Source organism: Aspergillus novofumigatus (assembly GCF_002847465.1).
Source record: "Aspergillus novofumigatus IBT 16806 chromosome Unknown P174scaffold_1, whole genome shotgun sequence".
In the NCBI taxonomy this organism is placed as follows: domain Eukaryota; kingdom Fungi; phylum Ascomycota; class Eurotiomycetes; order Eurotiales; family Aspergillaceae; genus Aspergillus; species Aspergillus novofumigatus.
Window position 1 is genome coordinate 2,701,266 of NW_020194274.1, and position 23,877 is coordinate 2,725,142.

The following is a 23,877-nucleotide window of genomic DNA, read 5'->3' on the forward strand; positions in this document are numbered from 1 at the left end:
CAATAGACCTGATTAGGGAGAGCATAAAACAACAATGCACTCAGTCTGCTCCATATAATAAGGATCCTTTATAATTTGTGAAGCATTTGTAAAGTAATCCAGGAACCATGGAGGTAATTCGGGAGAAAATTCTCTGACCGCGCAAGGCAGCGAGCATTCTGATTAGCTGCGATTGCGATAGGCGCGGGGCGGGCACAAAATTCATGAAAAGCAAACCCAACTTTAACCACTGAATGTTTTCTTCTTGTGGCCCAGTCCTAGTAGTCTGTGCTTTTGCTCTGCTCTGCCCTTTTCCTGTGATTGTCACTACTGGACTGACTACCAGGAAAATAATCTGCACCCTATCCTTCTCTACCACTGTCTAATATCCGCTACTTATCTCCTTTCCCTCTCCTCCCTCTCCTCTTCTCCTCTCTTCCTTCCGCCCCATCTTCCTTCCGGGTTCACCTCCTCGTGACGTGGTTTCTTCTATTCGGAGTTTTTGATTTTTTTTTCCAGGGGTCTGTTGTTGGTGCGAGATGGATGTTGCAGCTCTCCGAGACCGCATTCAGTCTACTCTCGACGCAAATGCGGATAATCGACGCCAAGCTGAATTGGATTTAAAATATGTATGTGGGGAGAGGACTCTGGAATGAGGGTTGACAGTGGAATTTCTTCTGACATAAATCTAATACTGGTCATTATCTAGGCTGAGACACAACCCGGCTTCATAAATGCGCTTCTGGATATTTTGCAGGGGGAGCAGAACAATGCTGTTCAACTTTCGGGTATGTTGACCCCGCTGGAATCTCCGAGAATTTTTTTTTCCTTTTCTTCTTCCTCTTCGGGCCCCTGAAGATCGATGGAATATTCGGCCTTTTCGCTGGGCATAACTGATGATGAATAATTACTTGCAGCCGGTGTCTACCTGAAGAACAGAATCAACCGCGGATGGTCGCCCGTCGAAGACAGCCCCCTGCGCGCACCGATTCCAGAGGCTGAAAAGCCCGGCTTCCGAGAGAGACTGATCCCAGCGCTCGCATCGACACCTCCCAATGTCCGCGCACAGCTTGTTCCTCTCCTCCAAAAGATCCTTCAGCATGATTTCCCTGAGCAGTGGCCGGGTTTTCTGGATATTACGCTTCAGTTGCTGGGCACCAACGATGCGAACTCCGTCTACGCTGGTCTACAATGTCTGCTGGCCATCTGCCGTGTTTACAGATTCAAGGCTGGAGAGAAGAGGGAGGAATTCGACAAGATTGTCGAGCACTCATTTCCTCAACTCCTGAACATTGGCTTGAAATTGGTCGACGAGGAGAGCCTGGAGGCAGCTGAAATGCTCCGGATTGTTGTCAAGTCCTACAAACATGCCATTTATGTGGGTGACCCGGAAATCAGATGCAGAAGGGGTAAGGGCTGACTGTTGGTAATCATAGTTCGAGCTTTCGCCTCATCTTCAAACCCACCAAGCAACTGTCGACTGGTGCACACTCTTCCTGAGAATCATTGCTAAGCAACCTCCTGCCAACTCCATGATGGAATCCAAGGAAGAGAGGGAACTCAATCATTGGTGGAAGTGCAAGAAATGGTCGTATGCCAACTTGAACCGTCTGTTCATCAGGTTAGTGGATGTTCTTCCCTTTTTGTTTGACGGCGAACAATTTATTTACAGGAGTCCGTAGATACGGAAATCCCACCACAATGACCAAGTCCAGCACCCCAGATTACTCTCAATATGCGAAGACGTTCATCAGCACGTTTGCTCCGGAGATTCTCAAGGGATATTTGCAGGAGATTGACAAGTGGGTGTCAAAGGGACAATGGCTCAGCAACCCTGCTCTTGCATACACCTTGATCTTCCTGGAAGAGTGTGTCAAGCCTAAGGCGATGTGGGAGCACCTGAAGCCGCACATGGACAATTTGATCGCTCACTTCATATTCCCGATCATGTGCCAATCAGACGAGGATATTGAGCTGTTCGAGACCGACCCCTCGGAATATCTCCACCGGAAGTTGAACTTTTACGAAGAAGTTTCGGCGCCAGATGTTGCAGCAACGAACTTCTTGGTCGCCCTCACCAAGAACCGGAAGAAGCAGACTTTCTCGATCCTTACGTTCGTCAACAGCGTCGTTAGCAAGTATGAATCTGCGCCAGACGATCAGAAGCTGCCCCGAGAGAAGGAAGGTGCTCTTCGCATGATCGGTTCACTGGCCTCCGTCATTTTGGGCAAGAAGAGTCCCATCGCCAACCAGGTCGAATACTTCTTCGTTCGTCATGTTTTCCCCGAATTCCGTAGTCCTCACGGCTTCCTCAGAGCTCGTGCTTGCGACACTCTGGAGAAATTCGAGCAGCTCGATTTCCAGGACCCCAACAACCTCATGATCATCTACCGGAATATCTTGGAATCGATGACCGATCCTGAGCTGCCCGTCCGAGTGGAGGCCGCTCTTGCTCTGCAGCCTCTCATTCGTCATGACATTATCAGAACGTCGATGCAGCAAAACATTCCCCAGATCATGCAGCAGCTGCTCAAGCTCGCCAACGAGGTTGACGTGGACGCTCTAGCCAATGTCATGGAGGACTTTGTCGAAGTTTTCTCGGCCGAACTGACGCCGTTTGCTGTGGCTCTCAGTGAACAACTCCGTGATACGTACATGCGTATCGTTGGCGAATTGCTGGAGCGAAATGCTGCCAAGGGCGAAGAGGACACATATGGAGACTTTTTGGACGATAAGAGCATCACTGCTTTGGGTGTACTGCAGACCATCGGAACGCTCATATTGACTCTCGAGAGCACTCCTGATGTGCTCCTGCATCTTGAGACGATTCTCATGCCTGTTATCAGCATCACGCTTGAGAACAAGCTTTACGACCTCTACAACGAGATCTTTGAGATCATTGACAGCTGCACCTTCGCCTCGAAGTCCATCTCACCTACAATGTGGCAGGCTTTTGAACTCATTCACAAGACCTTCAAAGCAGGTGCCGAGTTGTATCTGGAAGATATGCTGCCTGCCCTTGACAACTACGTCGCCTATGGCTCAGATATGCTGGTTCAGAACCCTGCATACCTTGCGGCCGTCGTTGGCATGGTCGAGGATATCTTCAGGGACGAGAAAGTCGGCGGTGTCGACCGGATATGTGGGTGCAAACTCGCAGAGACCGTGATGTTAAATCTGCGCGGCTATATTGACCAGTACATCCCTCTCTTCATTGAGCTCCCAATGCGCGTCATTGAGGCTGGGGAGGCTAGGACAAAGTCCTACCGTCTTCATCTGATGGAGATGGTAATCAACGCCATTTACTACAACCCTGTCCTTAGTCTGCAAGTTCTGGAATCCAAGGGCTGGACGAACAAGTTCTTCAGCACGTGGTTCTCCAACATTGACAACTTCAGACGTGTTCACGACAAGAAGCTGTCGATTGCAGCGATCAGCTCTTTGCTCACTCTGAAGGCTGGAGACGTTCCTGCCAGTGTGCAGCAAGGTTGGCCTAGACTCCTTCAGGGAGTCACCAGACTCTTCCAGACTCTGCCTGCAGCAATCAAGAGTAAGTGCCCGACTTCCTTTTACCACTGAATCTTACTAAGCTTTTGAAAGGCCGCGAGGACGCCACGAAAGAGTCCGACTTCACATACGATGACGAAGGTGAAGAGGATGACGAGGAGAATGACTGGGACGGCGAGGTCGAGTGGACCGAAGGGGATGAGCTCGAGGGGGCAGCCGAGGTCGACGTCCCTGACGAGAGTGCCGCCTACCTCGATTTCCTGAACCAGGAGGTGAGCGCATCATGGTTTTGGTCTTGAGAAAATCACACTAACCGTATTCTCCAGGCACAGAAGTTCGGCTCCTTTGCTGACGACGATGATGACGAGCTGGATGAGGAGAGTTTACTTGAGACGCCACTGGACAAGATTGAGCCGTACGGCATGTTCAAGCATGTATTCATGGGTATGTTGTCTTCTCCTGATGGAGTATGGGGCGCTTTGGCTAATTCCCTACTAGGCCTTCAACAGGAACAGCCACAGCTCTATGAGAATCTCACGAAGATTTTGAGCCCTGAAGAACAGCAGATCATTCAGGCTGTCTTCCACGAGGCTGATGCCAAGGCCATGGCAGCAGCTAACGCGGAAGCTGCCGCTGCTGGAGTTCAGGCTAACGGCACCCAATGAGACACGACTTGCAAGCAGAATCAAAAACAAAAAAAAATAGAAAAGAAGAGATGTTCGGCCCGTCGACGAAATGAAACAGTCGAGATTGCTGAATCTTCCACATTTGATGATATAAGAACATGCCATGGCTACAGCTCTTGGGTTTGGCTGTTTTCAAGCAGGCGCCTGGATTGAATACGGCTCTCACGCCGCATGTGCTCGTTTTTCCTCGCCCCATTTCCTTTTTTGTCATTTAGATCGTTTTCCTTTTCTTTGTCTGGATGCTGTCATGGTCATCTTGGTTCGTCTATAATTGTCATCATGATCTCTCTACACAAAAAGTCCCACCACTGTGATTACCTGTGATTTGATTCCGTTTCCCCTGCATCCATGTACTGCACAGAATCAGATTCCCCCCATTAATCCTAGCATTTGGCTTAGGTTCATTTATGCTTTGGCATGAGCGAAATAAGATGCATTCTACCTATGATTAAAGAAGAAGGAAGCTCCAAAATACTTTTCCACTCATTAGGTCTCTATTGGCTGAGGATTTGACTCCACTTACACAAACAATAAAAGTCACGTGATGAAAAAGTGCAAACAGCACAAACTACGGAGTAACAGGCCTATGACGCCATATCTGAAATCATGCCTGCTAGAGGTACAATGTAGACAGAGTCAAGTGGTCAACGATGCATCCAGAATTGATACTGCCTCGTCAATGCTTTCAATTGCAGCATGACTTTCTATAGCTGTTTTCCTAACTTAGTATGTGTTTCATGCACGAAGTACTCCTCGTACTATCAGAAGTACCTCCAGCGACAAGTTGATGATAACAGTGGGCCCCATCCCAGACGTCATGATGATGAATTCCAACAAGGCGACCCTGTCTCCAGCTCTTCACAAAACGTTTTAGCGCAAGTCGTCTACACTTAAAAGCCTAGGTAGGGATATTGCCAGACATCCCTCACATCGTCAAATCATCCAAAAACTATCAACCACACTCCATTGCAACTTATACTCTGATACCTACCATTGACACATCCTCCAATCCATCCACACAACATCGTAAGTCCTCTACCCCTCCCGTGAATCTGGATTCCAACTTAGAACCGGTTGCTTCGCAGAGCAAAAATGTCCGCCCAAAACTCCGGCCGTCAGTCCCCTCCTCCTGAAACCCAGTCCGGCGCCCAGCAGCAGGATCCCCCTCGGCGGGAAAGACCCAGCCCGAGCTTCGTGGCGACCCGCAGCATTCGCAGCGTGAGTCGAACGAGACTAAGGAGTCGAAGCTGGAGAGTAACCCCAAGCATCCGCTCGAGGATATTGAGGCGGCAAAGTACTCGAAGGTACATTGATTGCGCGGAAGGGGAGATTTGATTTTTATGATGTATTTCTAGACCCCACTTGATGTGTGAATGAAACCTACGATTATTGAACAAGTATTCTCCTTTCGTTCTCCTCCTGGGAGGTCGATGATGAAAAGTTTTCAAGGGGTGTTAAGTACAGGAGAGAGGTTCCTTTGGTAGTGACTGCGATTACAAAACTCTTCTGTGAATTACTTCTCATGAATTGCCGTGAAACACCAGATACTGGGGAATTTCAATAAGAACAAACAATCGGCTTGCGAGCAATACATAAATAAATCATAATCTGCTTAATCACTAATCCCTAATCACGCCTTGGGCTCAGCGGGGGGTGCAGCACCCGCCGGTTGCGATGTCGGCGCAGCGCTAGGAGTAACGTTGGCAGCCTCTGCACCGGCCGCAGCAGGAGCATCCTCTGTCTGCTTTCCGCTCTGCAAGTCTGCGAGTCTGCGGGCCTCGTTATGGATGTCGCGAACCTGCTTGTCAGTCTGCACGTAGAAATCGCGGAGCTTCCTGCCAGATGGGGTACCCAAAGCCTTCTCGAAGTACGAGTTGAGACCGCGCCAGCCACTGGCTGCCTTGTCGGTAATCTTGTAGCTTTCGTCAATCCCCTTGGCACGATCGGTAGCATGGTACTTCTGGTCGAAGTTGGTCAAGGCCGATGTGAAGCGGGAGGAGAAGCCGTGCTTCTTGTCCAGGGCGATAGCCTTTTGGATGGCGTTGTCGCTGATCACGTAGCCGTGGGCAAGGTACTCTGCGACAATCCGGGACTTGGGCTTGTCTTCCTGCTCGAGGTCCTGGCCGTTCTCATCCTTGGCCTCTCCGGGGGTGGCCGCATGTTCTCCAGCGATCTCGTCAAGGGAGTGAGCGGCGGTGACATGCACTGTGGAGGGACCCAATTGGGTTTGATCCAGGAGCAAGGCGGTCTTTGCTGCTCTAGAAGAACGTTAATTCAGGTTCCAGTTTCATTTTAAAAAATAAAAGAATAGAAAAGAATGTGTGGCATGACCAAGTTTCGATGGCGTGGACAGTGCGGGGTAGGCTTACGCTTCTTTCTCAAACGTCACCGTTGCGGACTTGGTCGCATCCTTCTCACCAGAAACAGGAGTCACAGAGATCGAAGTAATCTTTCCACTATTAGTAGAGAGAATATTAGCAACCTAATCAAGAGGTTCCTGAGCGACTGCCATACCAGAAGCTGAAGAAGTCCTTGACCTCCTTATCAGTGGTGGCGGATGAGATTCCCGACACATGGACAGTGCTGCGTTCCGACATTTTGATTGAGTAATAGTTCGAGATGGATATGAAAGTATGTGCTTGAGTAGATATGGATTCGCAATTTCTCACAGAAAGCTGTAGGATGATCGAATGTGAAATATAAGAGGATGACAACAGGTGTATTTATTTTGGCGTGCAGCCTAGCCCATCATTGCGCCACATATGACGTTGTGAGGGGTTGCGTGCACCGCCACTGTGGAGTAGCTTTTGGTCGCACATGTGAAAGACGTCGAGTTTGACAGTCGATAAAAATAGATGGCTAATATGCAATTGTCAATTATTGTCCAGTAAAGTCGGCAGAATTAAATAGAAAACTAAATGGATGGAGAGTCAGATGGTTGTGAGTTCAACATCCATTGATATATTGGCTATCCAAGATGCATCCTAGCTAATCCTAAAGGCTAATCAAGGACAATCCTTCCCGTCGTCCCTCGAGGAAATGGACAGTTTTCCCAATTTCGATGTGGCCTCGTCGTCGTTTGTTGGCTGTTCTGGAGAGGTGACTTCGCGTTCTCGGTATTTCTTAACAACAAGCTCGAGGTCCCGTACGCGACGACGCAGAGCCTCGTTTTCTCGCTTCATGGCTTCCAACTCTCCTCGCTGGACCAGTATTTCCTGGCGAGGCGGATTTCCAGAAGCTGGCACTTGTTGCGGGGAGAAAGATCTCTGACGGGCATTCTGAGGTCCGGTCACGTTGCTTGGCACATTCTCGCCTTGTTGTTGTGGCTGCGGTTGTATCAATGCAGCCAAGGATGGCAGGACTTGATCCGGCTGCCGCGATGTGGTCGACAAGGCACGAGCGGGCTTTGAAGGGTCATTTGGGCGTGCCGATGGGAATGACAAACTGGGCTCCCGAGATCGTGCAATTGCGGGCCCATTTCCTGTTCTCGATCCTTGAACTACTGGGACATAAGACGAGCTTAGACTCGATGAGGAGCGATGTCGCCGCGACGCCGTTGGATGTGCTGAGCTAACTAAGTACGGTGTACTATGATATCCATCCAATGAGTCATTGAGCGTGGTGGAAGTGGAGGAGGTGGTCGATGCAACAGAGGCGGTTTGCTGGCGTAGCATAGACAGCTCTCTGGAAAGCCGGTTTACCTGCCAACAAGCCCATGGTGTCAGAAAGTTGCAGCGTTGTTTTGAGAACGTCTGTACTTTACCATCGCTTCTTGCTCTCGCTCAACCAAGGAGTGGAGATCGGATGGCGTAAGGGGCTTTGGATGTCGCAGCGGAGCTTGCCTATTCTCAGTGTGATGCTTTCTTTGGAACAGGTCCAGCCGGTTTCTTACGTGACACTACTCCTGCACCACCGCTTTCTCCCGCCCCTGGCATTGAGCTTCCTTCATAAGTTGTCTGGGGAAGAGAGATGCCGGGGGTGCCCATTCCCTGCGATGGCCGTCGAAAGATGACGGCCGGAGTTGTGGACGGCTGCATTGCAGTTGCGGCACGGCGGCGAGAAGTTGGGGAAGAGGTGGGAACAAGACTCGGGTCTGCAGCCATCCTTGTTTCCTGGACACATGTATCTCTAATGAAGTACTGTCAGTTGAAGCGGAGAGCTTTGGAACTATATAGAGGCGGCAAGTCGCAGTAATAACCGAGACCTCTGCAGAAAAGAGCTGCTCTGAGAACAGTAAACTGGAAGAACGAAGATGGAGGGTCAAGAGGGGCTTCGAAGCGAGGACGCTGAAAGCCTGGAAGCAAGGCAACCCCTTGATTGAAATTCCAGAAGAATGAGCTCAAAACATACCAGATATGGTGGGAGTCGCCAATTTTGCCTGCAAATCTGTGGAGCTTCATAAGTCATTGATGATAAAGGGTGTCCATCCACATTCGGAGTTAATCAGCATTCATAGACTGCATTCTGCAGGTCAATGCGGTCAGCTTCACAGTGGTACCCGTACTTGATGTCTGGAGCGGCTACAAAGAGACGGCTAGGTCTCAAACAGTGATAGGATCTGTGATCATCGAAAAAGAGACGATGTGGACATTGCAAGTAGACCAGTATGCCAACTTTCTCCGGGAATCTAAACGCTGTGCCTAGCCAGTCGAAGCGAGAAGACATAGTTGAGGTGTCATCTCCCATTGTATCCTTGTCAGATCGTTGTACATTCCGAAGTGCTCGAAGAAAACTGTTCGTCAGCATTATGACGTCTCATTTAGTTACCAGACATGATATGGTCAGAAGCTTCCTGCTGAGAGTGATTGTCTGACTTCAGCCATGGATTTTGAACCATTTTGACCAATCTGTCGACATAATATATTCCCCGCCTCTATGTATACAATGCGCCAAGATAGTTGGGACACATGAGTGATTATAGACGGTCTGAGTCCTTCGCAACCTCTCCACACTTAGGGAAGATCTCATTTTGAATCTGTGGACGCATCTGATTGTTTAGATGGGCTATGAGGGTAGATAATTGGATATATCCCTTACTTCTGTGGTCTATATACCTGGGACGGAGGAGTGCACTGTCCATACAATCAGCTACAGATGATTGTGCTCAAACGAGGAAAATCAGTATAGACCATATCGCAAAGAGTGTGAAATATTATACTTATAGATCAATTAAAGTCCCTTCTCAAGTTCCCATGTCTCATAAGCAGCGAGGAGAGCTTCTGCTCGCAGATAATTGAGGTAGTTAAACAGTATGTATCTGCTTACGTAAAACGATCTACAACCTCCAGCAACAACAAAACAAACAACAATTGAAGATGCGAGTAATTGGACAGGAAACAGGTAAGTCAGAAGATCGCAAGGAGGATCGGCTTTGATATCCAACAATCCATGGAAATTCTAGGTTGATGTCAGAGTCCGCCTGTAGCTCCTGAGCGAATCACTCGTCATGGCTGATCGACCTGAAGCTGGTATCCCGACCGATGTTCCTCCTTTTGCCAGGCCGTTGGCTCCCTACATCAGAACTCGCCAGGAAGCGCTCCGCATCCGACAGGCTTTGACCTACTACCTTCGTTCGCAAATAGATTTCGCAGAGGATGACTCCGAAAATCCCAATTGTCATTCCCAATCTCATCTTACCCTCTGCGTACCGCAAGATGCTGTGGTCAATGTCAAGCGAATTCCGGGAGAGTTAACCGGGCTGAGGAAGGAATACTTGCAAGCACTTCAGGCGGATCTGGCCGCGCGGAAGGAGTATCATTCATTGACTGAGAAAGTTGCGTCGGCAAAAGAGAACACAAAAGGTTTGAAGACCGAGTCTCCGTCTATCGACCACAGTTCAGAACTACAGACGTACCTCCGACTGCTTCGTGATCGCCGTCGGCATGCGAAGTTGCAGGTCTTTCAGCACTATCTACAGGAGCTCAAAGAACGAGACTCGAATATCTCCGAGCGCATCGGTGACCGAGCGAGCCAAGGCCAGCAAATCGTGTCTTTGGAGGAGACCGAGAAGGAACGCAAACTGACGGCGATGGGACGTGACGCAGACGATGGCATTGAAGGCTTGGTACATAAACTGGAAAGGGCCGTCATACGTGCCAAGGCTCAACTGGACCGAGAGAGAAGTCTGTTGGAGGGTTTGAAGTCGCAGCTCGCGCCAGACAGTACAGATGTACCACCGGCAGTCAAAGTCGCGGCACTGCAGCGGACGCGAGACGAGCTGGTGCAATGGGTTGAGGAGAAATTAGTGAGCGTGGGTAACGCCGACGATGCTCCAGTGCAGGATTTTTCGCCTGAGGAGATCGAGGAGTCCACTCAGCTTGTCGAAGACCAAAAGGCAGAAATTGCGGCGCAGTATGTTGCCTACGTGGAAGCACGTAAGCGATTGTTGGATGTTGCTTCTCGAGCCTGTCAGCCTGTGACAATGCCATCTACGAAGCCGTCACGCCAATCGGTCGACCTAGGGAAGCTGGCGATTGGGGACCGACCTTCACTGGACCCGCTGGAGGTTCTGTCTTTCACAAGCGAGAATCTTCTTCCACTATCTAAGGCCCAGCGAGCATTGGCTCTGCAGAAGAACTACTTATCGGGGTTGCTGACCAAGGAAAGGTCTGCGACTCTCCGTATTCTAAATCGCTTGAGCGATGAAAGTCACCTTCTTCCGGAGTACCCTCTCTTGACTCATCAACCCCGTTTCAAGCACATCAGTTCGAGGCATGCGCCGAGCGCGACTGGTTTGCCGAAACCCGACGAAGTTGTTACCTTGGCTGAATCATGGGCCTTCGCGTCCGAAGCGGCAGCGACGAACGAACACCAGTACGTCGAGGAGAGGCTGGTAGAGGGCCAGGAGGCGGCTGCAGACGCGGGGCATGTACTGCAGGAGGTGTACAACATGTTGAATCAGGACCTCGAGGAGACCTTCCGAGATCCGCAGTCATCCGTAGAGGACTCGAACGACATCTGGGCGTCTGAGACTCGTTCGACCTGGTCTCGCACGAGGGCAACCAGGTCACAAAAGCAACCCAGAGGTCCATGGGCCAGGCTCAATGGGCAATTGGATATCACTGAGTGATTGCATGAAGGAAGCGCTACATCCACCGGATTGCTATGTTTCCATCTGATGTATATATCTAAAGTGTTATCATGAACCTCAATTGTTTCTTAATGGCGCATTTTCTTTAGAAATAATAATATGATTTACAAATAAAGTTATAATATCGGCCCGGAAGGGTAGCACAGAAGAGCCAGTTCGGTTGGTCATCCAGCTCCTCTATCCAGGATTGGAACGTGCGGACCCTCCGATTTCCGCAATTTCATGCCAAGCTGCCAGTAGCGAGGAAGTGGACGCGAACTGGACACCAGGAACAGTATTGATCGGCCATCCATGAAAATTTTCAAGGAAGTGGTTTGTGAAGGGTAACAACAGTCAATGCAATAATAGCCTACCTTAGGTTCGCAGTACATCAATTGAGAGATAGATGGTCAGCATGTATTTCCAGAAAAAGGACCCTGTCGTTATCGTGGACAAGGAATTGAACCAATTCACCCTGCAGTAGTCAGTATTCTAGAGTCTGGATGCAGGACAATGACTCTATGAATAATGAGACAATGACGATCCGGCATCCACCAGACCTGTGGAGAGGATTCGGCCCTAGGGTGATGATGGGACTTGATAGTGCGCACAGCGAGACTACACAAGGCTCCTACTTGAGCCAGCCACCAGAAGGGAAATACCAATTGGGATCGTCCTTTAAGGTAGGTAAGTTACTCTTCAACACTAAGAGTCTGGTGGGAACGGCAATTCCAAAAAGAGAGTTACTGAATGGTCAGAAACAAGTCAATGTCATTAGTGGCGTTTGTGATAGATCCATAGTGATTTAGGATTTAGCAATTGATTTGGAGTGATTCCCCAAGTCTGGCTGAGTCCTTGAGGGCTCAATGATACTACCAATCTACGTACCACCACTGAGGAAACACGGAAAGGCCTAGGGTGGGAACTGCGATGATGGTCTCTATGCGCAAACAGTCCCACCGCATCCACTGAGCCATAGTTTGATTGGTGGTAATCGTAGGCGGTGAGCACCAAATCGGCAAATTGGCAGGGCAACAGCCAACGGGAGGAAAATCGCAGAGGACCAGGGTAAAAAAAAGTGAAAAAAAAGGCCTCCGCACACCGGAGCTCTTATCATTAGTCCCAGGAAATACTCTGGTATTTGTACCTTTTTTGGCGGGAGATTCTGGTCAATCCTCTGGGACCGATTCCGATTCTCTGTCCGTCTCCAGAAAACCGCATTGACTCATACCTACCCTACTCCTCTACGAGTCATCCATTTATCTCCCTCCGTATTCTGTTCTCTCCTCTCTTCTCCTTGTTTCTCCAATTCCTCCCAGATTGCTTCCTGTACGTCAGGCCCAAGGCCATCACTTCTTCCTATTCCTCTTTAGTCCTCCCCTGTCTATTGGGTGTGTGACAGAAAGCGGGAGAGTAGGGATTACAGAATAAGAGTCATCGCCTTGGTGGTCAATTGACTCGCTTATTGCACTAAATAGTCTTCTATATCTATTATCTTTCCCTTAGCGCAGTGCGCAATGGTCCTCGCCGCTCGTTGCGGGCAGGCTACGTCCTCCCTTCTGCGTCAGCGATGTCTGACTGAAACCCGTCGTTCCGCTTTCGTTTTGCGCCCCTTCTCCGCTCAGACTACGGCCCGGTCGACGGCGTTGAGTCTGCGATTGCAGCAAAAGGTTGCCTCGCCATTGCGATCCCAGCAGCTCCGTTCCTTCTCCAGTGCCCTTCGTCGCTTGGCCTCGCAGGCAAACAATCCGCCCTCTGCCGACAGCTACCTCGCCAGCGGAGTTGTCAAGCCCGGTAGCAATCTGGTTGATGTCAAGAAGGTCCTTGTCATCGGTAGTGGTGGTTTGGCTATTGGACAGGCTGGAGAGTTCGACTATTCTGGTAGGTCACGCGACTCGCAATTCACTTGGCTCGCATTGCAACTTGGCTCGTATTTCTGCGCGTGGCTTCCAAAAGCAGCGTCGATGTGCATTCCGCTGCAAAGGAAATGCCATCATGGACCGGAAGGAAAGAGGAAGAAACAAAAGGGCCAGCAAAGCTGTTTAGCAATGAGAATTCAGGTGACTAACATTGCATTCTTCAAATTACAGGCTCTCAGGCTCTCAAGGCTCTCAAGGAAGCCGGTGTTAAGTCGGTCTTGATCAACCCCAACATCGCGACTATCCAAACCGATCACAAACTCGCCGATGAAGTGTACTATCTCCCCGTTACCCCCGAATATGTGACTCACGTCATTGAGCGAGAACGCCCCGACGGCATTTTCCTTTCGTTCGGTGGTCAGACCGCCCTGAACCTTGGTGTGCAGATGAATCGCATGGGCATCTTTGAGCGCTACGGTGTCAGAGTTCTCGGAACAAGCGTCAAGACCCTCGAGACTAGTGAGGACCGTGACCTGTTCGCCCAGGCTCTGAAGGAGATCAACATCCCCATTGCTGAGTCCATCGCCGTCAACACTGTTGACGAGGCTCTGAAGGCCGCTGAAACAGTTGGCTACCCTATCATTGTCCGTTCGGCTTACGCTCTCGGAGGTCTGGGCTCCGGTTTCGCTGAGAACCCTGAGGAGCTGAAGAATTTGGCTTCTCGTTCCCTGACTCTTGCTCCCCAGATCCTGGTCGAGAAGTCCCTCAAGGGCTGGAAGGAGGTCGAGTACGAAGTCGTCCGTGATGCCGCTAACAACTGTATCACTGTCTGCAACATGGAGAACTTCGACCCTCTGGGTATCCATACCGGCGACAGTATCGTCGTTGCTCCCAGTCAGACCCTTTCTGACGAAGAGTACCACATGCTCCGTACCGCGGCCATCAAGATCGTCCGCCACCTGGGTGTCGTTGGTGAGTGTAACGTGCAGTACGCTCTGCAGCCTGATGGACTTGACTACCGTGTCATTGAGGTCAATGCCCGTCTCTCTCGTTCGTCTGCTCTGGCCTCCAAGGCTACTGGTTACCCTCTTGCCTACACTGCTGCGAAGATCGGTCTGGGCCACACTCTTCCTGAGCTTCCCAATGCCGTCACCAAGACCACTACCGCCAACTTCGAGCCTAGTCTGGATTACATTGTCACCAAGATTCCCCGGTGGGATCTGAGCAAGTTCCAGCACGTCAAGCGCGACATTGGCAGTGCCATGAAGTCTGTCGGTGAGGTTATGGCCATCGGTCGTACCTTTGAGGAGTCGTTCCAGAAGGCCATCCGCCAGGTTGATCCTCGCTTCATCGGTTTCCAGGGTGACAAGTTTGAGAACCTGGATGAGGTTTTGAAGAACCCCACAGACCGCCGCTGGTTGGCCGTTGGTCAGGCTATGCTTCACGAGAACTATTCCGTTGACAAGGTCCACGAGCTGACCAAGATCGACAAGTGGTTCCTCTACAAGCTCCAGAACATTGTTGATTGCAACAATGAACTCAAGGAGATCGGCAGCCTGTTTGGCATCCAGAAGGAGATGATGCTGAAGGCCAAGAAGCTTGGTTTCTCTGATAAGCAGATCGCTCTCCTCGTCGGTTCCACGGAAGACGATGTCCGCGCTCGCCGAAAGAGCTTCGGCATCAGACCCTGGGTCAAGAAGATCGATACTCTGGCCGCTGAGTTCCCTGCTGATACCAACTACCTCTACACCACATACAACGCTACGTCCCACGATGTCACCTTCGATGACCACGGTATCATCATTCTCGGAAGCGGTGTCTACCGTATTGGAAGCTCTGTCGAGTTCGATTGGTGTGCGGTCAACGCCACCCTCTCCCTGAGGAACATGGGCAAGAAGACTGTCATGATCAACTACAACCCCGAGACATACTCCACTGACTTCGACACTGCTGACAAGCTCTACTTTGAGGAACTCAGCTACGAGCGTGTCATGGATATCTACGAGCTCGAGAGCGCCAGCGGTGTTGTCGTGTCCGTCGGTGGTCAGCTGCCCCAGAACATCGCCCTCCGCTTGCAGGAGACTGGCGGTGCCCACGTTCTTGGTACCGATCCTCAGGACATTGACAAGGCTGAGGACAGACACAAGTTCTCTCAGATCCTGGACAGCATCGGTGTTGATCAGCCTGCTTGGAAGGAGCTCACGTCGGTTGCCGAGGCTGAGCGCTTCGCCGAGTCTGTCGGTTACCCCGTCTTGGTCCGCCCCAGTTACGTCTTGTCTGGTGCTGCCATGAGCGTCATCTACAGCGGTGACGAACTCAAGGAGAAGCTCCTCAACGCCAGTGCTGTCTCTCCCGACCACCCCGTCGTCATCACCAAGTTTATTGAGGGCGCTCAGGAAATCGATATCGATGCTGTTGCCAACAACGGCAAGCTCCTGCTGCACGCCGTCAGTGAGCACGTTGAGCCCGCTGGTGTGCACTCTGGTGATGCTACTCTGGTCCTGCCTCCTGCTTCTCTGGACGAGAAGGTCATGGGCCGTGTCAAGGAGATCGCTGAGAAGGTCGCCAAGGCCTGGAACATCACCGGTCCCTTCAACATGCAGATCATCAAGGCCGATCAGGAAGGTGCTGAGCCCCAGCTGAAGGTCATCGAGTGCAACCTTCGTGCCTCTCGTTCCTTCCCCTTCGTCAGCAAGGTCCTGGGAACCAACTTCATCGACGTTGCTACTAAGGCTCTTGTTGGCCGCGATGTCCCCGAGCCCGTCGATCTCATGACCGAGAAGCGTGACTACCTCGCTACCAAGGTGCCCCAGTTCAGCTGGACTCGTCTTGCCGGTGCCGATCCTTTCCTCGGTGTCGAGATGGCCAGTACCGGTGAGATTGCTTGCTTCGGCAAGGATCTGGTTGAGGCCTACTGGGCTTCTCTCCAGTCCACTATGAACTTCCGCGTGCCCGAGCCCGGCGAGGGTATCCTGCTCGGCGGTGACATCAACAACCCTGCTTTGGCTCAGATTGTTGACTACCTCAACCCTCTCGGCTACAAGTTCTTCGCTGCTAGCCCTGAGGTCCAGGCTCACCTCCAGTCCGCTACCAAGGACAAGGTCTCCGTGCAGGTGATCGAGTTCCCCAAGGAGGACAAGAGAGCCCTCCGTGAGGTGTTCCAGAAGTATGACATTCGCGGTTGCTTCAACCTTGCCAAGACCCGTGGCAAGACCCTCCTGGACGAGGACTATGTTATGAGACGTAACGCGGTCGACTTCGGTGTTCCTCTCTTCATGGAGACCAAGGTATGTAGCAGTCCATTTCCTTTAACCATGTACGCGGGTCACGTTTACTAATCATTTATACCAGACCGCTCTTCTCTTCGCTCAGGCCATGAACGCTAAACTGCCCCGTCCCGACGGCATCCCCCCTGAGGTCCGCAGCTGGTCAGAGTTCACTGGCCACAGGCTGATGTAAATCCGAATATCGACGATCTCATCAAAACTATGAAAAAAGGGGAAAAAGTCATGTTCTATTCATAGATCTAATCGGTTTGGCTTATGTTCTCTTTTCAGGCAAACAAAAAGCCCGTCCTGTTTGGCGTAGAGGATCCGGCTTCGTGTTGATAGAATTTGTGGTCTTGGTCTGGACTTGGTATGAGGATCATGGCCATGCTGCGGTGTTCCATATTCTCTTTCTTCGGCTTTGTTATATTTACATGGTTTTTGAGTAGGCAGGCCATGTGCTTGAGCGAAAAGAATCTGATTTGTATTTTACTTTCATTCGTTACCTAGCTTGATCAGCCTGTAAGTGATGATTCAAGATGTATGGTATGTATTCTCTAAGTATTTCGGCTATCTCACTCAATACCAACACTTCAGCACCAATGAGAACACGTGATACCGGTTCCGGTTGATTCTGTTTTGCTGATATTTGCCCTGTTTCTCACAATCTACAAGGTCGGCACACATTTTCAGAGCATCACCGAATAGAAACCTCAAAAATTGGATGCTGAGAAAGGATCCTCGATTGAAATGGTCTACGGAGTAGCCTACCAAAGCTAGAGTTCTCGCCAAATCATATGACCTACTATCATAATGGCCTCTTGATCTCAAAATCAACGGAGTAAAGTCTGAGTAACTGGAGCTATCCACAACTTGTCATGAACATCAGACGACCTAGAAATGGCATCTATAACGGACTTACAGCGGAGCAGCGGCAAAGTCCCTGAAGACATCCTAAACGAGGATATTCTCGCGCGTCTACTCGACCAAACCATCACCAGCACGGATCCCAACCAGGACAATGAGAACATCACGGACGGGGGATTCCAGAACCCTATTCCTCCAGTCTACACCAGAGGCTATCCTGCCCCGTCGCCGGGCGCCGGGACAGGGATTTTTTCTGGGACGGATATCCCGGTCGGAGGGACCGTCATGCTCATCCAGAGGCCGTTCGTGGCAGTCTTGGATACTGAGCGGTTGCAGGATACCTGCTCCGGATGCCTTGGGCAGCATCATTACAACAGAGATGCCAACGTCGAGTTGAAGGCTTGTACGGGGTGTCGGGTTGTGAAGTATTGTAATAAGGTTAGCTGAAACCTACCACCTATCTTCCTGCTGAGCTCGCGTCTCACTAACTGGACGACGTAGACCTGCCAAGCGAAAGACTGGAAGTTCGCTCACTCGTTCGAATGTCGGATTTTCAAGGAGTTGATGCCCAGAGTACTTCCCAGCAATGCCAGGGCTATTCTCCGGATGGTCCTGCGTAGTGAGCGCGGCAAATATCCAAAGGAGGAGCTGGAGCTCTTCCGCAAACTGGAGAGTCATATGGACGAGATCCAAGCGCAGAACTGGGAACAGTGGCAGCGGATATCTCTGACGGCGAAGGCCGTGAAGAAGTACTCTGGATGCGCTATGGATGAAGAAATGATATGTCACTACGGTGCCAAGGTGAGTTAAGCTGCGCCTTTCTCTCTCTTTTTCTGTAGCAGTGTTCTGACGAGCTGACTTGACTACGTTTCAAAGCTGGAATTAAATTCGTACAACTTCCACAGTCCCTTGGCTGATCGTCTGGGATTCTACCTGCACCCATACGCGGCTCTAATCAACCACAGCTGCGACTACAATTCCGTCGTCGGCTCAGACGGCGACGCCCTCTACGTGAAAGCTCTTCGCCCAATCCAAAAAGGCGAAGAGATACTCGTATCGTACATCGACGCCACAAACCCGTACAAAACCCGCCAGAACGAGCTCTCGGAGCGATACTACTTCAAATGCCGATGTCCCAAGTGCGGAAAAGGCACAAGCACACGCGAAGACCGCTTCCTCGGGCAACCGCACGACGTCTCTGTCCCGGAAGACGCCGAGAGCGCCGCAATGAATGTGTTAAACCGGGTCGGTAGTTCACGGTTGAGCCCATCAGAGGCCGCCGATGAGATCAAACGAGCCATGAAGGCCCTACACAGGACCGCTGCGTGGCCGATTACCCGGCAGCCGATGGTCGCCCTGCGAGACGAGCTGATCACCTGTCTTCTTTCAGAGGACGAACCCTACGAGGCATTCGTGCACGCTGCGGTCCGCTTCCGGCTTGTTGATCCCGTTGTGTATCCTGAACCGGGGCATCCGACTCGGCAGATGCATGCGTGGGTATTTGCGATGCTCGCCAATGAGCTGATGATGCAGGGGGTGCCGGCGTTACGCGGGAAGAAGGATTCATCTGCCGTGTGCGCGGCTATCTGGCAGTCTGTTCTCTTCTATCTCATGAATGAACTCGAAATGAGTTCTGCTGTGCCGACGCTGAAGAAAATAATCAGGAGGGCGTTCGCCGAGGGGCCGGTGCAGATGTATAACCATGGCTTGAGACGGAGTCCTGGCGAGTTGATCCATTCCATGCGGAGAGCGTGGAGCGAGCTTGATGAAATCATTAATGAGGCATTGGAGAAGGAGAAGGCTTGATTCATGAAAACCGATGGCTTGCGATGAATCTAGTAGTGCTGTGCGTTTTGGGTCAGGATCCGTCCCAAGCTCTACAGTCGAAGGTGAAATAAATAGATGCTTGAGGATCCTTTATATTCCCTCAAAATCGTTAAGACAATAGCAAAAGGGAAGTAGGCCAGTTGGACAAATCAATAACAATTACCAGGTACTGCAGTAAACTACTATGCGAATGTCTACAAAACTGGTAACGGCGTACCTACAGATACAGACGTATGAATTCGACTTCGTAAATTATACTTCCATTCCTAACTATCCTCAGTGAAAGGAACAGGTGAAAGTCTCCCGCCTGCGCCGACGCAGAACGGAGGGGCAAAACTTCATCATCATAAGATTGACGATCCCGCTTGGTCTTTGGTTCGTTCGTGTTTCATGGCGACAAGATCTTTATATTGAGATGCAAACAGCTGACCCGCACTTGACATACAAGTTTGATGAATCCCAATGGACGCAAATGGTATCCATCCCTTTTTTGTTCTCCCAGCACATCCGTACGCCCGATCCTCCACGCAACACTCCAGAAAGCTTTTCTTCTTTACTTGAGGGGAATGAAACGAGAAGAGTGGGTGGCACCGATACCGGGACGACCGTGCTTGACGGGCTTGCTGTATGGTTGTTAGAATTGTGTAAAATATCGCAAGGGGGACGCAAGGGAACATACTATGTAATGGAGAATTCACCAAGGTAGTGGCCAACCATCTCGGGCTTGACCTCAATCTGGTTGAACTCCTTTCCGGAGTAGATACCGATGACGCTGCCGATCATCTCGGGGACAATGATCATGTCACGCAGGTGGGTCTTGACGAGGTCGGGCTTCTCGTTGGGCTTGGCCTCCTGCTTGGCCTTGCGGAGCTTCTTGATCAGGCCCATGGGCTTGCGCTTAAGACCACGGTTGAACCTGCGGCGGGCGCGGGCGTGCACGACATCGCGGAGCTGTTCGGAGGAGAGGTCGAGGAGCCTGTAGCACATTCCATGTCAGAAAACGGTTCGTTCATGGGTTCTCCAATCTGTCCCTGTATCTCAACTCCAGACTCCGACAAGGATGACCCATGCAAAGATGGTACAATTGATGGCCTCGCTCGTTCGGAGTCGGATAGTTGGCCGGTGACAGGGGTCCTTGGATGGGAGATTGCTGGACATACTGGTCGAGGTCAATTCCGCGGTAGGTGAACTTGCGGAATTGTCTTCTCTTCTTGATCTCTGTTCGGCGAAAAGCGTCTGTCAGCGTGTCTATCCTAACCCTGGTGTGTGGTTGTCCGTGTTGTCCGTAGCCGTATCCCTCCTGTCGCTCTTATGCACCAAGTCCATCTCGATTCATCAATTTTTCGCAGTATTCCATCACGACACAGCCCACAACACTCCGCGCTCTTCTGTAGTAGGATAGGGATTGGAAGAAAGGGTGTCCTGCGACAACGTACCGGCAGCCTCCTCGGCGTTCTGCAAGCAAAGATTTCACATTAGCTTCCCTTGAACCAAGTACCAAAAACCATTTATATCCTGGACTATCACTCACGTATTCGGTGTCAGCCATCTTTGCGAATGTTCCTCTCAAGGTCGCTTTCCGAACGTTACTCGAAAAGCGAAGGGAATATGGTTGTCGTGTCGTGTCTTGTCGCTGAAGGACCTTCGTCGGGGCTAGTCTTGTGCCTACGCTTCAGGTTGCGAGGTGGGCTGGAGGGCTCGTCTAAGCGACCGCACTAGGTCAAACCCTAAGCCACTAGTACTGATTGGGTTCCCATCAGTCTCCGCTCTCGGCCTGGTTTTTCAGGCATCTAGATCATTACATGATAACATTCAGACTTGCTTATTGGACTCGAGATGCATGATTAACACGTTGATATTCGAGAATTTTGTTGCGAGGTTGCGCTTTTAGACAATAGGATATTGTGACTCGCGTTCAATTATTTTTCTCCCGCTACACTCACACGTACTTATACGCTTCGATATCTTGAGCTTACATGGACAAGTCTACGTCGAACATGAACGTGAATTAGTAGAGGGTCACATAATCTGTATTGGCCTAAAAGCTCTTTCCAGCTCTTATATGCATGCTCGTAACTGCATCCGAAAAGCCTGAAGGCATACAGACTGATCGGCACCAATGGGCGAGTTTACTCCCCATACTGAAAATAACCGCCAGATTTCTGTTCCCCCACCAAATCTCATGATTTTTGCTGCGCTTGTATATATGAACGCGCTTAGTCGAAGAGACCGAAGCCCATGTCCTCATCGGACTCCTCCTTCTCCTCCTCCTTCTCCTCAGCGGCAGGAGCAGCAGCACCACCGGCAGCGGCACCGCCAGCGGCAGGAGCAGCGGCGGCAGCACCACCGGAGGGAACGGAAGCGAGCTTGGCGGAACCCTCAGCAATGAGCTGTTGTAGAGTGCGATGTCAGCGACAGTCCAAGATTCTCGGCCTGTAATCTTCGAGCGGTGTGTACTAACCTCCTGGAGGTCCTTGCCCTCGAGCTCAGCAATGAGCTTGTTCAGGCGCTCCTCATCGGCGTCAATGCCAACGGAAGAGAGGACGGCCTTGACATCCTCAGCGGAGGGGGAGGTGTTGCCAGCAAGGGCGAGGAGGAGGTAAGCGGCGAGGTGCTTCATTTTGAATCTGCGACGGAAATCCGCTGTTAGAGCACGGGTTGAGATGCGACAATTGTAATGCCGATAGAATATCTACCAGGCCGAGAGCACGTACTGATGTTATCGAGATATATCGAACACGAGAATCAATCGATTTAACCGCAAGTTGGGCGGAGACTGAGACGTCGAGTTCGCTGGGAGATTTAGCGAAGTGGTTAGAGAAAGTAAGAATTAGAGAATTGAACCATCAAAATATCGAGAAAAGTGCGGTGCGGCTGGTGGGTGTGGCTAGTGCAATCAGAATCCTTTAAGCTAAGCGAGGGTCTGTGGCGCATATGTATCCAATTAAACTTCCCAAGTGACTGAGACGTCCACGTGACTAGCTGCTTCTAGAAGAACAGGATGGCGTCTGGCAGCAACGTTACGGCTCTTCCTTTGCTGTCTCGTTCAGACGCCATCACTATGTGCTAGGTCTTGCATCGGCAACAGGGGGGTAAATTACGCACATTCATTCCTTGAGCCCTCTTCTTTTTCTCAATCTCGCAGCTCATGAAGTCATGAGGTTAACCCGTCAAACTAACCACCGACGGTGAACCTACCCTTATCAGTGCTCCTATCTCGTTATCCAGAGACTCAGCTGCTGAAGCTCGTCCGTGTACCTCAGCGGTCACCATGAGTGTCAGTCTTCTTCCACGTTGTAGTATCTGACATGTCTAACACTTGACAGTTTCTTGACTCCGTTCTCTCGTCTATTGAGACGGGTAGACCAGCTCCCATCGCTCCTCCCCGTCCAGTTCGGACGCCCGCGCCACCCGTGTCGTCCTCAAATGTTAGATCTCAAGCACACAAGCCTACCAATGGACATGGTAGCAATGCTACAGGGCAGGGGAATGTTGCTGCGGGGGTGAAAAGGAAAGCAGAGGATCAGTTGCGTCGACCCCAGAAGCCTGACTCTGAAGCATCGACCAAGCCAACGGCAAACAAACCTCCTAATGCTTCTATTGCTTCAAAGTCTCGCCCCGTCGCCACTTCGTCTTCCATCAAGTCTACGAACGGAAATACTGCAACCGCTACTCAGAAACCGCCTCAGATCTCCTCGAAGCCCCCTCCTAAAGGATCGTATGCTGATCTCATGATGAAAGCGAAGGAACTACAGACGAAAGCTCCAACTCAAGTGGGCATGTTCAAACATCAACCGGTAGCCAAGGAGAAGCTCAGCAAAGCGGAACGCAAAAGACGAGCAATGGAGGCACAGACAAAAGAGAAAGATTCACGGCTGGCCAAGAAGCCCGGCACTGTTTCTGGCGGAGCAACCGGAATCAAGTCTGGTGATGGGAAACTTTCCAGAAAACGGGAACACGAGGAATTAACCTACAAGGGCACAGCAAGACCGTTGCAGACCCCAACGCAGCTGGAGTACCGGGGAACAGCCGGCTTGCCAAGTCGACGCAGCTCACAAGAACCGAAAGCACAGTCTCGGGCTAGTAAGCGCGCTAGAATGAATGAGTATCTGGCAACAGATGAAGAAGACGAAGGGGACGATTACGATGACTACTACTCCGCATCATCCGACATGGAAGCTGGCTACGATGATGTAGCGGAGGAAGAAGCTGCTGCATTAGCAGCTGCAAGGAAAGAGGACGAGGAGGAATTGCGCGCTGAGCTTGCAGCCAAGCAGGAAAAGCTTGAACGACGGAAGAAACTCGCAGCATTGGTTGCTAAGAGTCGATCTTGAGCTCAGCCGTTACCTTCATTCGGCGATCCATTACTTTTGAAAAGCAAATTTCCTAATCATATGCGTACGGAGCATCAGCGAGGAATACCCCGTGGCTACATTATACATACGAACCATATTGTTTCCTTTGTGCATATTCACTAGTCCCTCACTCCTGGCCTAGTCTCTTCTTTTGTCACTTTTGATTTTATCATGGCGTTCAATATATTTGTGTTCTACTTGGCATCAGCGAGCGAGCGTCAGGGTGTCGATAGAAGGTGGGTTACTCGTCTATTTCTTACTAGCTGGTTCGATCTACCTGGTTTATGCGGTTTACTTGCAGAGAGCGGGCGTCATTCTTACATATTTATCCTCCCTTTTTCTGTTCCCTGCTAGATAGATAAGACATGACATTTACTGTGGTCCATGGCCGAATGAAACCGATTTATCAACCGTTGTACTGGGTGTTTGGAGCTGCTGGTTGCCCCACTTGATAGGCGGTGA

General features: G+C 50.8%; 11 protein-coding genes across 11 annotated transcripts; 6 read left to right on the forward strand and 5 right to left on the reverse strand.

Annotated features, from left to right (window-relative positions):
* The first annotated feature begins 246 nt into the window (after positions 1–246).
* On the forward strand, positions 247–4,637 carry P174DRAFT_437239 (putative nonsense-mediated mRNA decay protein (Nmd5)). The gene is made up of 8 exons (XM_024826235.1): positions 247–608; positions 689–767; positions 897–1,357; positions 1,416–1,600; positions 1,662–3,529; positions 3,580–3,758; positions 3,813–3,930; positions 3,985–4,637. Exons 1-8 carry the CDS (start codon positions 519–521, stop codon positions 4,149–4,151), a joined length of 3,147 nt encoding a protein of 1,048 aa, XP_024687408.1. The 5' UTR covers positions 247–518; the 3' UTR covers positions 4,152–4,637.
* A 479-nt stretch (positions 4,638–5,116) lies between these two features.
* P174DRAFT_447393 (uncharacterized protein) lies at positions 5,117–5,485 on the forward strand (the record flags this gene model as incomplete). The annotated part of the gene is made up of 2 exons (XM_024828663.1): positions 5,117–5,390; positions 5,420–5,485. The coding sequence occupies exons 1-2, from the start codon at positions 5,265–5,267 to the stop codon at positions 5,483–5,485; spliced, it is 192 nt and encodes a 63-aa protein (XP_024687409.1). The 5' UTR covers positions 5,117–5,264.
* Positions 5,486–5,525: 40 nt separating this feature from the next.
* vip1 (putative actin cytoskeleton protein (VIP1)) lies at positions 5,526–6,826 on the reverse strand. The gene is made up of 3 exons (XM_024826236.1): positions 6,687–6,826; positions 6,542–6,628; positions 5,526–6,430 (listed from the first exon to the last, which is right to left on the reverse strand). The coding sequence occupies exons 1-3, from the start codon at positions 6,767–6,769 to the stop codon at positions 5,803–5,805; spliced, it is 798 nt and encodes a 265-aa protein (XP_024687410.1). The 5' UTR covers positions 6,770–6,826; the 3' UTR covers positions 5,526–5,802.
* Positions 6,827–7,095: 269 nt separating this feature from the next.
* Positions 7,096–8,292, reverse strand: P174DRAFT_437241 (uncharacterized protein). The gene has a single exon (XM_024826237.1). The coding sequence runs from the start codon at positions 7,844–7,846 to the stop codon at positions 7,178–7,180; it is 669 nt and encodes a 222-aa protein (XP_024687411.1). The 5' UTR covers positions 7,847–8,292; the 3' UTR covers positions 7,096–7,177.
* Positions 8,293–9,511: 1,219 nt separating this feature from the next.
* P174DRAFT_437244 (uncharacterized protein) lies at positions 9,512–11,340 on the forward strand. The gene has a single exon (XM_024826238.1). The coding sequence runs from the start codon at positions 9,619–9,621 to the stop codon at positions 11,239–11,241; it is 1,623 nt and encodes a 540-aa protein (XP_024687412.1). The 5' UTR covers positions 9,512–9,618; the 3' UTR covers positions 11,242–11,340.
* Positions 11,341–12,347: 1,007 nt separating this feature from the next.
* Positions 12,348–16,943, forward strand: P174DRAFT_399801 (carbamoyl-phosphate synthase (glutamine-hydrolyzing) CPA2). Its single transcript, XM_024823884.1, has 3 exons — positions 12,348–13,122; positions 13,332–16,387; positions 16,452–16,943. Exons 1-3 carry the CDS (start codon positions 12,759–12,761, stop codon positions 16,557–16,559), a joined length of 3,528 nt encoding a protein of 1,175 aa, XP_024687413.1. The 5' UTR covers positions 12,348–12,758; the 3' UTR covers positions 16,560–16,943.
* A 104-nt stretch (positions 16,944–17,047) lies between these two features.
* On the forward strand, positions 17,048–19,206 carry P174DRAFT_399802 (S-adenosylmethionine-dependent methyltransferase). The gene is made up of 3 exons (XM_024823885.1): positions 17,048–17,671; positions 17,735–18,034; positions 18,110–19,206. Exons 1-3 carry the CDS (start codon positions 17,267–17,269, stop codon positions 19,037–19,039), a joined length of 1,635 nt encoding a protein of 544 aa, XP_024687414.1. The 5' UTR covers positions 17,048–17,266; the 3' UTR covers positions 19,040–19,206.
* A 407-nt stretch (positions 19,207–19,613) lies between these two features.
* On the reverse strand, positions 19,614–20,047 carry P174DRAFT_456465 (40S ribosomal protein uS19; the record flags this gene model as incomplete). Its single annotated transcript, XM_024829436.1, has 2 exons — positions 19,614–19,683; positions 19,740–20,047. The coding sequence occupies 2 exons, from the start codon at positions 20,045–20,047 to the stop codon at positions 19,614–19,616; spliced, it is 378 nt and encodes a 125-aa protein (XP_024687415.1).
* Positions 19,941–20,621, reverse strand: P174DRAFT_437249 (uncharacterized protein). The gene is made up of 3 exons (XM_024826239.1): positions 20,592–20,621; positions 20,497–20,515; positions 19,941–20,278 (listed from the first exon to the last, which is right to left on the reverse strand). The coding sequence occupies exons 1-3, from the start codon at positions 20,607–20,609 to the stop codon at positions 20,070–20,072; spliced, it is 246 nt and encodes an 81-aa protein (XP_024687416.1). The 5' UTR covers positions 20,610–20,621; the 3' UTR covers positions 19,941–20,069.
* A 312-nt stretch (positions 20,622–20,933) lies between these two features.
* aspf8 (ribosomal protein P2) lies at positions 20,934–21,929 on the reverse strand. Its single transcript, XM_024821635.1, has 4 exons — positions 21,905–21,929; positions 21,775–21,853; positions 21,522–21,687; positions 20,934–21,450 (listed from the first exon to the last, which is right to left on the reverse strand). Exons 3-4 carry the CDS (start codon positions 21,678–21,680, stop codon positions 21,277–21,279), a joined length of 333 nt encoding a protein of 110 aa, XP_024687417.1. The 5' UTR covers positions 21,681–21,687; positions 21,775–21,853; positions 21,905–21,929; the 3' UTR covers positions 20,934–21,276.
* Positions 21,930–22,092: 163 nt separating this feature from the next.
* P174DRAFT_500420 (uncharacterized protein) lies at positions 22,093–23,829 on the forward strand. The gene is made up of 2 exons (XM_024830970.1): positions 22,093–22,337; positions 22,387–23,829. Exons 1-2 carry the CDS (start codon positions 22,332–22,334, stop codon positions 23,392–23,394), a joined length of 1,014 nt encoding a protein of 337 aa, XP_024687418.1. The 5' UTR covers positions 22,093–22,331; the 3' UTR covers positions 23,395–23,829.
* The last annotated feature ends 48 nt before the right edge of the window (positions 23,830–23,877 follow it).

What these genes read in the sequence shown, in the direction of transcription:
- vip1 (XM_024826236.1), bottom strand. Translation starts at nt 6,769, where the DNA reads ATGTCGGAACGCAGCACTGTCCATGTGTCGGGAATCTCATCCGCCACC. An exon ending in AAGGACTTCTTCAGCTTCTG is followed by an intron (nt 6,629 to 6,686) that starts GTATGGCAGTCG and finishes CTCTACTAATAG; the next exon opens with TGGAAAGATTACTTCGATCT. An exon ending in GTGACGTTTGAGAAAGAAGC is followed by an intron (nt 6,431 to 6,541) that starts GTAAGCCTACCC and finishes ACGTTCTTCTAG; the next exon opens with AGCAGCAAAGACCGCCTTGC.
- P174DRAFT_437244 (XM_024826238.1), top strand. Translation starts at nt 9,619, where the DNA reads ATGGCTGATCGACCTGAAGCTGGTATCCCGACCGATGTTCCTCCTTTT.
- P174DRAFT_399802 (XM_024823885.1), top strand. Translation starts at nt 17,267, where the DNA reads ATGGCATCTATAACGGACTTACAGCGGAGCAGCGGCAAAGTCCCTGAA. An exon ending in TTGTGAAGTATTGTAATAAG is followed by an intron (nt 17,672 to 17,734) that starts GTTAGCTGAAAC and finishes TGGACGACGTAG; the next exon opens with ACCTGCCAAGCGAAAGACTG. An exon ending in TATGTCACTACGGTGCCAAG is followed by an intron (nt 18,035 to 18,109) that starts GTGAGTTAAGCT and finishes TACGTTTCAAAG; the next exon opens with CTGGAATTAAATTCGTACAA.
- P174DRAFT_437241 (XM_024826237.1), bottom strand. Translation starts at nt 7,846, where the DNA reads ATGCTACGCCAGCAAACCGCCTCTGTTGCATCGACCACCTCCTCCACT.
- aspf8 (XM_024821635.1), bottom strand. Translation starts at nt 21,680, where the DNA reads ATGAAGCACCTCGCCGCTTACCTCCTCCTCGCCCTTGCTGGCAACACC. An exon ending in AGGGCAAGGACCTCCAGGAG is followed by an intron (nt 21,451 to 21,521) that starts GTTAGTACACAC and finishes ACTCTACAACAG; the next exon opens with CTCATTGCTGAGGGTTCCGC.
- P174DRAFT_437239 (XM_024826235.1), top strand. Translation starts at nt 519, where the DNA reads ATGGATGTTGCAGCTCTCCGAGACCGCATTCAGTCTACTCTCGACGCA. An exon ending in CCTACAAACATGCCATTTAT is followed by an intron (nt 1,358 to 1,415) that starts GTGGGTGACCCG and finishes TGGTAATCATAG; the next exon opens with TTCGAGCTTTCGCCTCATCT. An exon ending in TCGATTTCCTGAACCAGGAG is followed by an intron (nt 3,759 to 3,812) that starts GTGAGCGCATCA and finishes CGTATTCTCCAG; the next exon opens with GCACAGAAGTTCGGCTCCTT.
- P174DRAFT_399801 (XM_024823884.1), top strand. Translation starts at nt 12,759, where the DNA reads ATGGTCCTCGCCGCTCGTTGCGGGCAGGCTACGTCCTCCCTTCTGCGT. An exon ending in TGGAGAGTTCGACTATTCTG is followed by an intron (nt 13,123 to 13,331) that starts GTAGGTCACGCG and finishes TTCAAATTACAG; the next exon opens with GCTCTCAGGCTCTCAAGGCT. An exon ending in CTCTCTTCATGGAGACCAAG is followed by an intron (nt 16,388 to 16,451) that starts GTATGTAGCAGT and finishes CATTTATACCAG; the next exon opens with ACCGCTCTTCTCTTCGCTCA.